Raw genomic sequence first — 12070 nt, 5'->3', positions numbered from 1 at the left:
TAAACCAAATTGTAATCCTAACTATACCCCCAGTTATAATTGTAAGCCTGACACTAAACCGTAACCTTAACCATAAATTTAACCCTAATATTAAACTATAACCCTAACCCTAACCCTAACCATAATCCTAATTATAATCCTAAACTTTAAAGATAACCATAATCCTAAACCAAAACCAAACCCTAACGTTGATGCTAACCCTAACCATTATCATAACCCTAACCCTAATCATAAATCTAACCTGAACCATGATGTAAACCTTAACCCTAACCATAACACTAACGTTAACCCTAATGCTAATCATAACCATGATACTTGTGATTAAATAAAGTTTTATATTATCATTAAATAAAGTTTTATATTATCTTAAATTTTAGTATTTGCTTTGATCTTGCAACACAATTATATTATATAAAATAATCGAAATAGATATTTAAAATTTCATATATCTCTACATAATAATATAATAATATTATAATATAATTTATTTTAGTACAAATAAATAGAAAATAATAATAATAATTGCAATAACAATATTACATATTATTGCAACAAACATTAATAATATAATATTATATAGTTCTATTTTGAATTTTTTTATTGTTTCCCATGTTGCCACAACTGCTACTAGCTTACATGTATTTGATTTTAATCAAATATTTGATTTTAATCAAATATATATATAATACGCCAAGAGATATCCTTATCTAGGCACCTATTTTTATACCTGAACTCTAATAGGCACCTAGATAAGGATATCTCTGGCGTATTATATATATATATTTGATTAAAATCAAATATATGTAAGCTAGTTTTAAATAAAAAATAAAAAATAATATATTATTTTTGAAATATTTGTGCAACTCAACTAACATCAATAGAATATAAATAGAAAAAATCCCATCTATATGATAAATTAGAAACTTCTAATAATAAATATTTTATATATTAAATATTATATTGTATTTTTAAAATATTTTTGTAGATATGTAATTTTTTTTTTTGAATTTAGAAACATTATATTTTTATGATTGAAATTTCCAAACATTAATTTTTGTTTTACATTTCTAAATTGAAAATAACAGACTACATTTTTTTTTTTGAAATATTAATGTGGGCATGCAATTGTATTTTTTATTTTCAAATTTAGAAACATTATATTTTTGTGTTTAAGATTTAGAAACATAGAAAATAGCTTTGATCTTTCTAAATTGAAAATTAAGATTCTTTCCTTCCTTCTCTTTTAAAATTTTTGCTTTTACACTTTTGTAGGCATTAATAGAAACAAAATGCCTTATCCTTTTAGTTGTGAAATTTTTAAAAATATAGATCAATCTAACTACATAAGTAATATTTCTATTGAACTTTTCTTTTTCTTTTTTTTGGATGCAAATCAATTGAAATTCTAAAATTATATAAATTCTATTTTAAAAATATTTAAATGATAAATTTAAAATTAAAGTTCAAATATAAATAAAAAATTTCTAAAAAAATTCTTCTATTTTGCATGGAAATCATTTAAATTTTCAAATTAAACTATTTTTTTTTTTAAATAGTTAAATGAATCATCAATCATTTTAAATTTAAATTTAAATTTAAATCTAGATATAAATTTTAATTTAAATGTATTTATGAAACCTTTCTATATTTTTATCAAAGATAGATGCCTGATATTGAATGTGGATTACAAATGGATGTCTATTGGAAATGAATGAATGACAAGTGGAGCAAAATACTTCCAACGATGGTCCTCGCATTTTAATCTATCTACCAAGAACCCTGCTAAGTACATAATGTATTATTGTTCTTAAATTAAATTTTGCATTTTGCATTAGACTGTGTAACCAAATTTCCAGTAGTACAATTGTCAGTCAGCAAATTTTCAACCAATCATTCTGCAAAATTTTGTGTACAGTGAGCAGTTACTTGAATCTGGGCATATTAATAAATTTTATATGATATTGTACTTTGCTACAATCTATGATACATGAATTAAGAACAATGTTTGCTAATAACGTCTTCAAGTTTTCATACAAGTTTGTTAAATTTTTAAATCAAAAGCAGAGAGGTAAAGTTCTTATAATGATAGCTATGCAGATCTCCCTTTGTAACGGCAATGAAATGGTGATAATGATTTTAGCAGTTGCATTGAAGTATTTTGGGCTGCCACAATGCTTATCAATCGAAGGATATGAGAACACCACTACTCTGCATGCTAATCTAAGGCAGTGAATACAAAGATGAACTTTTTTTTGTTGGATACTGGAACCCAATAAAGACTTCATTAAGAGTACTAAAGACATGGAGCAGGTTACAGGAGATGGAGCTTCTAGAAATGATGGAATAAGAATTTTAAAATGTTATAGTACTAACCTAATAAACAGATGGATGGCAAATTTGTTCATCTAAATATAATCAATAGCACAAATCCAAATGTTGCAGTCACCATTTGAACAACTATGCCAAGTACGGATACCTGTAAATGAATATTCTCGTTAAACACATTGTTGTAGATTCACTCTTCCAAGACAATCATATTCTCATTGGTAATGAAAACCCTAGGTCTCCTTAACACTATTTTGCATTAGTTGCTTGATGCAACAAATGCAATTCTTCATATAGAAATCGTAAAAAAATTTCATCAGTTTTGTTTTTTTTTCAATAAAAGTGGATTATTCCACTAAACTTTTTATTAATATTTTTTATTTTTTACATAAGATTCATAGAGCATACCACAGGAAAGAACCCTGGGAAGAGAACCTCTGGTCACAACACATATAATATCAGTTTTGCATAGAGCCCATATGACAATTTGCCAAAAAAACCCATCGGATAATTTTCAAATGTAGACTCCATAGGTGCTATCAATGGAAGAAGACAAAATTTTCCAAAGCCCTGTGCCAAATCCCATGAGCCAAAAACCTTCCTGCCAAAAAAGAAAGTATGAAAAAACCTTTGAAAAAACACTATTATATCAGATACCATGACCTCGAACTCTTCTCCAGACAACGAACATGAATACTTGAAATGAAAGGGGAAAGCGTGAATAATTATCATCATAAAATTTTACATCGACGTTACTCAAGAAAATCATATGACTATTGCTGCAAACCTTCCCATACAATGAGTGAAGAGTTGCGTAGCTGAAACGCCTCAAGAATGCATGCATTTAATATTCTTCACTTCCTCCTTTACAACAATTAAATTGTAACAGCAGACTCTTCATATGTTTGGTTCAATTTTCCACTATGGTCTTTGGTCTTCCATCATGTTTCCATTTTCTTTAATGTTTACACAGAATATGCTGGAACTGTATAGGAACTCTTCGCCTCTCGGCGTACAAAAAAAAGGTTAGGTTACCTTGTGATAGTTACTATTTTGTAAAACAACTTTGAAGTGAAAGAAATGTTTAAAATTGCATTAAAAAAAAATTTACATAAATAGATATTTCTAATTCTAATTAATCTTCTATGCATTTTCAAATGAATTTTTATTCATGAGATTGTAACAGCGCTGATTTCAATCCAATAAAATATAAGAAAAAAGATAACAAGGAAGTATTCAATTCCATTGAAGGCGATCGATATATGTTTGTTACCTTTTGTTGCTTTGCCTGGCAACTTGAGTACGGGTCTTCGTTTAAACAATATAAATTTTTGCAGGCAGTGCATTGTTTTACAATTTCATGCAAATTGAGAAAAGCAAAAATTTCAATCCATCAAATTATAAGATAGGCTATAAAGAACTGACTGTTAGCATTTACTTACGGCATTCCGGAGCTAAGGTTGCCCTAAATTCTGTCATGGGTTCTCTAAACTTTGGAGTAGTCCACTCCTCTGTTTGATCTTGATTCTCTGTTAGACTTGGTTTACACCATCGCCACTCCATCACCCGGGTAGGTAATCCTAAGAGGCATAGTTCTGGCAGGATCAAAATGGAATAAGGAATTGACTTCCATGCGGTATGACACCTCAGCATATCCAACATTTCCAGCTTTGACAAATTGCTAATGCTTTTTGGAAGGCTCTCCAATTTTTCGCTCCAGCTCAGACTTAATTCCTTCAGCTGTGATAGCTTGCCAATGCTGTCAGGAAGTTCAATTAAGATTCTACAACAAGTTAAGTTCAAGTACTGTAGCTGTGACAAGTTTCCAATGCTGTCAGGAAGGTATAGTAAGTTTTCACAGTAACTCAAATTCAAGTATAGCAGTTGTGAGAGGTTGGAAATGGTGTTAGGAAGACAATCCAACTTCTGACATTCAGACAAATTCAAGGACTGCAAATGTGACAAATGACCAATGCTGTCAGGGAGGTTTTGTAAGGATCTGCAGCCAGTCAAGTCCATGATCCTCAATTGCGGTAAGCTGTCCACAACAGAGGTAAATTTATTCTTCATTGCTAAAATTACTTCCTCGAACAAAATCGAGCTGTGCATTGTCTTCGGAAAGGAACAAGAATCCACCTTTAGCCATCTCAAACTTGGAGGAAGATTGTCTATGCTATCTTCTATGTGCACTTGCTCCAAATGAAGATAGTGAAGACTAGGTGTGCCCAACATTTTAAGACTCCGTAAATCACCTTTATAGAGACGAAGGCCAGAGATATTGCTTACATTTTTGGATGAACTGCTTGACTGCGCAGCCTGCCATTGCCGGGTTTGCTCTTCTTCAGCAACCATTTGCCCCATATCTTGCACAAGATCATGCATATCAAATACATCTTTCTCGTCTATCCTTATCAGCAGCTTCATTGAAAGATTGGTGATAGCAATGCGCACATTCTTGTACATGGATTTCCAGAAAAGAATGGGATTAGTTGTGCGTTCCCCAATAAAAAGGCAAGCAATGTCCAAAAATATTTCTCTTTCCTCAGCACTAAGACCTTTAAAACTGATTTTGAGTGTTTTAAATATGTCTTTGTTCACTGTAAAGTTGTCAAGAATTTCATTCCAAGAGTCAATATCTGTGTCGTTCTGCTTATCATACAAGAAAGCTCCAATGATTTCCAGAGAAAGAGGGTGCCCCTTGCAAGCCTGCACTATTCTTTTCGAGAGCACTTCATAACCAGGAATTGGGGACGGTCTGAGGAAGGCGTGCCAGCTAAGCAATTGGAGACCTTCACTTTCTTCCAATCCGCTCATCTGGTGAATGCATACGGATGAGATGTGAGCTGTATTGAGAATGTGTCGATCTCGAGAAGTTATGATTAAGCAGCTGCCAGGAGACAACCAATGCCCAGCTAAGGCGTCCAATTGCACTCGGTCATCCACATCATCCAAAATGACAAGGGCACGGATTCCTCGCAAACGATCTGCCAACAAATATTTGCCCTTTTCCACACTCTGCAGTTCTTCTTCATAGTTGACCAAATCTTTGAGAATTTGCCCCTGCAATTTTGTAAGGCTAGTGGAGCGGACATTAAATACAAACGAAGCAGCATCGAAATCATTACAAGCTTCATTGTACGCGGCCTTTGCAACTGTGGTCTTACCAATACCGCCTATACCCCATATTCCAAATCTAACCGCTGTTTGGGCTGAACCGAGATGCAATTTCTGAATGAGATCTTTTTTCACCGTTTCTAATCCCACTGGGTATTTGGCAACTTGTAACGGCACCCTGTCAAGTGTCTTTATTATGTCGTTCACGACCTTCTTCACTAGCTGAGCTTCGAAGCTGCATATGGCGAAGTTAGTGACAGCTATAAAACAAAAAAAGGAATGAATGTATTTTCTATCGTTTACAAATGTCAGTGCAATTACAAAGTATATCTATTTTGTACTTATTCTAACTGTCTAGACAAAATATAATATTCACAATATTAGAAGGGAACTAAATAACCATGGGGAATATTTGACATGAACGCATCTAGTTATGGTGATGAACAACCCAAGGAAAATGCACCATCAAATTTGAAGGATCTCGAAAGGAACCATAAATAATGTAATAATGTAATGGTGAAATGGTGAAGGAGAAAATTACTTTATTAGAAAGCTACATCTACAATCTTATTAAATGCAATCTACTCAATAATCAAAGGAATTGTTACCGATGAATTTTAAGGACCTGCTAATCTATGAGATCAAACTTTTAGTAGGATGAAGATCTTTGAAGGAACCATTAACAATGAACTTGTGGGAGAGAATATTTTTTCACTAGGAAGTAGGAAGTGCAGATCTACAACATTATATTTGGACTGTTGACAATTTGAAACCAATTGATAGTATTTAGAGCAATGACAACAGTCATTGAATAAACCCTTGAAATCTAAAGATTGAACCCAAGAAAAATCTACCTTTGAAAGATCAAGATCCACCAAGCAAGGCTACAAACAGCTAAAATTCACAGATCACTAACCTAATCTTCTCCTAAGAGGAGGGTACACACTAGAGTTAATGACAAATACAAAAAATTCAAGTCACACATAATACTTTGAGCTCGGTAATATATTTGTAGAAACATTCATGCCAAAAGGTCTATAGGCCTCATCAGAAGTCACATTTAGCACCAATTTCTAGATATGAGGAAACTATTGTATATTCTTTATCGCTATTGTTATTCACCTGTTTGAGTTGAGTTGTTCCTTTTAATTAATTAACTAAGCTTAGTCATGTCAAGGCCTGAAATCTGATCTCAGTATGTGTTTCTTGCACTCCCTTGTTTATTAGATTTAGTAGACTCTGTTTCCAGGGTGACTATATATATACATTCTTTTACCTCGATTGTTTTTCTCTATGATAAGAACCAGGTCACGTGCAAAACAGTTTATCTATCCTTAATTTTCATGCACTCAATCCACAACTCTTGCGCACGTCTCTGACAAACGGTTGATTATTTACTTGCTTGCATAGTCTTGTAACGTCCATTATTGTCTGGTTATAATTTGTGTTGATGCCTTCCTTCTAATTTCTTAATTTGACCTTCTCTTTTAGTCTATGTTACTAGAAACGAGAAACAAAAATCGAAACAGAAACTGCAAGTAACATAAAGAAAAACAGAATATTTAAAGGTTGCGTATAAGAAATAATTTCTAATCTTAATTTTAGAAAAAATTAAAAAATCAAACTTCCAAAAGTGATAATATAGAACTACCAACTGGAATGAATATTTAGAAAACAAATCAAACTTCTTACACGGGCTTGGTGAATATTAAAAAAAATTAAAAAATCAATGCAAAAACTTTGGGCACTGCTCAGAAACCGTTTTCGTTCGTTGAAACCGGAAACGACACGCTGTCGTCCCGTTTCTGGCAACAGAGTGAATCAGTTTTAGCACAAGTTGTAAGGTTGCAGTAAATGATTACTTAAGATTCATAAAACGATACCTTCTATTAGATTGGATGACCACACCCTTGTCAAACAGTATGCCAAATTCTCTTCCTTCCATAATTACATCATTCAGATCCTTATTGTTCCTATGCTTGATTGTTCTTCCACATTTTGTTGCATGCATGTCTATCCAAGTGACTTTTCCTCTATCAAATACCGAATGCCTATCTTGCGTTTATCTCAGTGCCCATCACTACGCATATCGTGAGAAAACTAGCTCGTTTTGTCACGCAAGTATTTGTTCTGCCTTGAGCATGCACAATTTTTCTATATCTAGAGTCAAAGTCAAGTCGCATGCTCATTCCAGTTCGTAGCAGTGTAATAGTGTATGCCTCGGAATCTGTAATAGTGTTTGCAGCACCAATGAACGCCCAGAAATATCCCAATACAACCTACTTCCCACAACCTTTTTGTTGTTTGCATTGTTTTTTTCTCCTCAGCCTTATGTTTTCTTGGTTCGGTAAATTTTTCTTCCGGCCACCTTTGGCTTAGGTGCCATCACTGACGGGATTACACTTCTATATTGTCTAGCATGAAATTGAACATGGGATTCTGCTTTGGAAGGATCAATATTGTACATACTACATAGTAAGTTGTACATATCAAGCAAATGTCACAGCTGAGGAGCCAACTCAATGCTTCACATTATAGAGTGTTTTTTAAACATTTAGACGGTCCCATCTAGTTGAGAGTGGTGACTAGAGCTTAGAGTCTGCAAAACTATGTATTTATGGGAGTTTGTTTTGGTTCAGCCAATATAGTTTATCCTGAAAACTATGAAATAATGGAGCCGTTAGTATTGTAAGTTGAAGCCATAGAATGAAGTTGAAAGGATTAAGATAGTTGAAGCAAAAGGAGAAGCCACCTAAAGCTGCAGATCGTTGACAGATGTCGATGATGCCAACTTAGCTGCATTCTTGAAAATAGAAATTTCAAATGATTAGAGAATAAGAGCCATTTGTAAAAATTATTTCTCCTTTCGTGAAAGATATTAAAGCTATTAAATTTGGGTGAAAATATTAGAAAGAGTCATAGTATTTAGAGTTTGCTGCTGTCAAAAGCCAGATCATGTCATATTTAATCATGTTATGTTTAAAAAAACAGGATGAGCCCATTTTTAAGAGATTGCATGCATTTGTTAAAAAGTTGTTGAAGGTGTGTTTGAGCTACCTAACGAAAAACATGGGAGAGTGAGTAAAGGTAAGTGGTACTACCCAAATCATAGAAACCAATCTATTAAGTCAATGGGAAAGATAGGAAAGAAGTGAAGAAAAAAAATGAAAATTTAATTAGTCAGATAGATCTTTTAAAAAATGAAATAATGGAAATGAAGAAATTTAAATTAAAGATGACTGCAATCATAAAAGAGGGACAAGCTGAAAAATGTAAATTTTTGGATGAGAATTGTGATCTTGAAAAAAAAATTGAACAAAGTAAAAGAGAAAATGAAGATCTAGAGAAAAATGAAGATCTAAAGGAAATGTTAAAGCTATTTGATAAGATTAAGAAAAGGAAGGACGATTTAGAGCAAAGAGAAAAGGTGTTTGATGACTTAGAAGAGAAACTGAAAAAAATAGAAGAGGAGAATAGTTTATACAAGAAAGAAATATCAAAATTGAATGAAGAGAATGAAAGTTGAAAGTCAAAAACATTGGTCCATGATGATTCATGTAGTACAGAAGATTTGTGTTCATCATTTGATAAGTGTAATTTTATTAAAGTCATTTGTGATAAAGATAAGCATGTTAATGAGTCTAAAAGTCTTGTTAGATGTGATGAGATTAAGAAAAGTTGTTTTTAAATTGTTGGTTTGAATATCATGAAAAAAGGGGGTTATAAAGGTAAAGGATTGGGAGAACATGAACAAGGAATCAGAGAGCCTATTGAGGCAATAATGAGGCCAAAATATGAGGGCCTTGGATATGTCACAAGAAAAGAAAATGATGCTACCAGTTCAAGCAAAATAACCTAAGAAAGACATTGTATTAGGTGTTCTCATTGAAACAGAGAATCACATTAAAGACGTGTTGGGATTTGCATCTTTGTAAAATTTGTGGTTTAAGAAATCATTGTGAAAAAATGTTTTGGAAGAAAGAATCTACAACAGATTGTATAAAAATGGACTGTAGATGGACCTATGGATCTTGTTGGCAAAAACTTACAAGTATGTTCAAAAGGTTGTACAAATTTTCATTTGTGAAAAATGTTAACAATCATAAAAAGTTTGAATGTTTAAAAGTAATGAAAAATGTTTTTGAGTCAAAAGAAATCATCGTCTAGCAAGACAACTATAGATTATGAAGTTGCAAGATGTTCCAAGCTGATGTTTTGAAGACTTGAAAACAACGAGTTTGAGAGACTGCCGCAACAGTTGAGGGAAGCCAAACGAATGTCCTTTTATTGAGAAAAGATATGCAGATCTTAAAGATGGTTTGAAGTTATTATGCAAAGAAATAATTTAAGTCAGCAGACTTTGTTGTAACCATCAGTTAGAGACAAAAGAAAAGAACTTGTAAAAGAGAATGTATCAAAGACATTGTGAATACTGAAAAGTGCAGTAGTTGTAGCAATAGCCAGTTAACAAAAAAATATGAAGAAGAGACTGCAGACGCAAAGAAATATGAAGAAGAGACTGCAGACACAGAGAAAAGATTGCTAAAGACTTTGACTACTGTAGCAGTTGAAGAAAGTTGCAAAGAACAAAAGAGAAGATTGCTAAAGAGTCAATTGATAAAAAATTGAAAAATTTCAAATGATTGACCTGTGGCAAAACGGACAATGTCTAAGACTTCACTTTTTCCACCCGCTCAAATTTACAGTCATTGTTATTCGTCAGCCAAAAATTCCAATCAATTCTGTAGCAATTTTTTTTTTAAAAGAAGACTTCCTGACACTTGAAAAAAGATCTGACGCCCCATGAAACCCAGTCTTACCGATCCTTTTTCCAGAAATCTAGCGAAAGGTTGAGTTCTGGAATATATGTTTTTGCACAAGTTTGTTGGAATAGCCAACCCCAACCACCACAGTTATGCTATCTCATCAGACAAGGCGCTGCTGCTTCAATTAGTACCTGAAGACTTCTGTTATGAATTGTCTTATCCTCATCTGCCTCTGTCCTGCTTTTTCAAACTCTTTTATTATCACATTTATTATTTGTCAGCAGCCCATACACAGCCCATGCTCTATTTTACTTGGATCTAATTTTATTAACTCAACTTTCTATTTGTATTGTACTGTGTATTTTTAAGTGCAATAGCTGAAATTCTATGTTGATCAGCTGAATCTATATTGCTTTTGTATTCTCTATGTCTTCTTATTCTGTCAAGTTTCGGAGATTAGATATATTTATAAAAATTTAGCATTAGAAAACATTTATTGACAAGGAAGAAATTACTGCTGATCTGAAAAATGAGCAGACAAACTCAGAGGGTGTTAAGGGATTTGACAAATTACAATTATTTTGACAAATGGTAGCATAATAGGCACTAGGCTTAATCAGTGCATCCAACACACTGGATGGATACAACTGAGTGCTTATTTTAAATCTGAAGGATTACCAGACAAAGTTTAGAAATTTTGACTGGCTTGTGAAACTGAAAGATGGCTCCTTCGACATAGACAAGCTCAATAGTTATATTTAGGAAATGGTTTGGGCTGAGTGGATTTGATTTTGAGCTATTACTTAAAATTGAAACAAAACAAGGAGAAAATGAGGTAAATTACTAACCTTCCAGTCATATCCAGGGACCAGCCTGAGCGACAACAGATCTGCTCAAGGGCATGCTTCCACCCATCAATCTCTTCTCTTGAATATCGATCTAATTGGCTATAATATTTTTCAAATGATTTCTCATAAGGGCTAGAGCTTCCTTGAGGATATCTAACATGGGTCGGTTCCATTTCATAAAAAAGAGGAATGATCAACCCAGGGGAAGCCAACATTAAGGCAGCCTCCTTGAGACACCATGCCTAGCTTGCATATCCTTTAGAAAATATAGGAATGCGTATTGAACTGCACTTAATTACATTTTCCAGGCCTAAATCAATGATTTCCCCCTTTTTTAATTTGTGGCTGTCAAGAAACACATTCAATCCAGCTGCGGAAAGAGCTTGAAAGAGATGATCAACGAGAGTCTTTCTCACATCTTTCCCCCTGAAACTCAGAAACACGTGATATCTCTTATCATTTAAAGAAATTTTTGTAGCGCCACGTATGTAAAGCTTGAATCCGTCCATCTCTGAGTTCTAACTGAAAGGAAGGAGAATGTAAAGATACAGAGGCGCGAAGTAGAAAACCCAACTGTGCGCAACTTCAACTTCGTACATGAGTATAATAGGAGAGATCAGATCCCACAGAATTCAATAATTCATGAATTTGGTCAAATTGGTTTTCGATTAGATTGGGTGAATTTTTTCAACAAGTCAGTGTGGCTCACTAATAACCACAAACAGTTTGACCAAATAGAAAGGATGCAAAATAGGGGAGAGGGACCAGTAGTTGTACGGGGTCCAATAGCTGTTATAGCAATTGTGCATATAATATCCAATCTTGCCACATATTTATACTATATAATGTAAATAAATAATCCACATGTAAATAAAAAAATTGCCAAATGTTGATCAAAATGGACCAATACTTGAACATAAGAGAACCTATAAATGTTATATAAAAAAGACATAAATACACTAATTAACAAGTGAAATAGATATTTTTTATTTCAAATAAAATATCATAGCTATCCAC

At 33.2% G+C, this 12070-nt stretch overlaps 1 protein-coding gene across 6 annotated transcripts; it reads right to left on the bottom strand.

The window, feature by feature from the left end:
• Nucleotides 1-2751: 2751 nt before the first annotated feature.
• On the bottom strand, nucleotides 2752-11746 carry LOC131870352 (disease resistance protein RUN1-like). Of its 6 annotated transcripts, none has more exons than XM_059215846.1 (4): nucleotides 11054-11746; nucleotides 3599-5674; nucleotides 3113-3329; nucleotides 2752-2926 (listed from the first exon to the last, which is right to left on the bottom strand). In XM_059215846.1, exons 1-2 carry the CDS (start codon nucleotides 11266-11268, stop codon nucleotides 3760-3762), a joined length of 2130 nt encoding a protein of 709 aa, XP_059071829.1. In that variant the 5' UTR covers nucleotides 11269-11746; the 3' UTR covers nucleotides 2752-2926; nucleotides 3113-3329; nucleotides 3599-3759. The 6 variants fall into 6 exon arrangements, with proteins under 6 accessions (XP_059071829.1, XP_059071831.1, XP_059071833.1 ...); XM_059215848.1 differs by having other exon boundaries at nucleotides 2752-2922; XM_059215850.1 differs by having other exon boundaries at nucleotides 3123-3329.
• Between the last annotated feature and the right edge of the window lie 324 nt (nucleotides 11747-12070).

Source organism: Cryptomeria japonica, unplaced genomic scaffold, assembly GCF_030272615.1.
Source record: "Cryptomeria japonica unplaced genomic scaffold, Sugi_1.0 HiC_scaffold_316, whole genome shotgun sequence".
NCBI classification, from domain to species: Eukaryota; Viridiplantae; Streptophyta; class Pinopsida; order Cupressales; family Cupressaceae; genus Cryptomeria; species Cryptomeria japonica.
The sequence above is the reverse complement of the archived record's forward strand: the minus strand, read 5'-3'. Positions and strand labels throughout refer to the sequence as shown.

What these genes read in the sequence shown, in the direction of transcription:
- LOC131870352 (XM_059215846.1), bottom strand. Translation starts at nt 11,268, where the DNA reads ATGTTGGCTTCCCCTGGGTTGATCATTCCTCTTTTTTATGAAATGGAA. An exon ending in TCCCTGGATATGACTGGAAG is followed by an intron (nt 5,675 to 11,053) that starts GTTAGTAATTTA and finishes CGCCATATGCAG; the next exon opens with CTTCGAAGCTCAGCTAGTGA.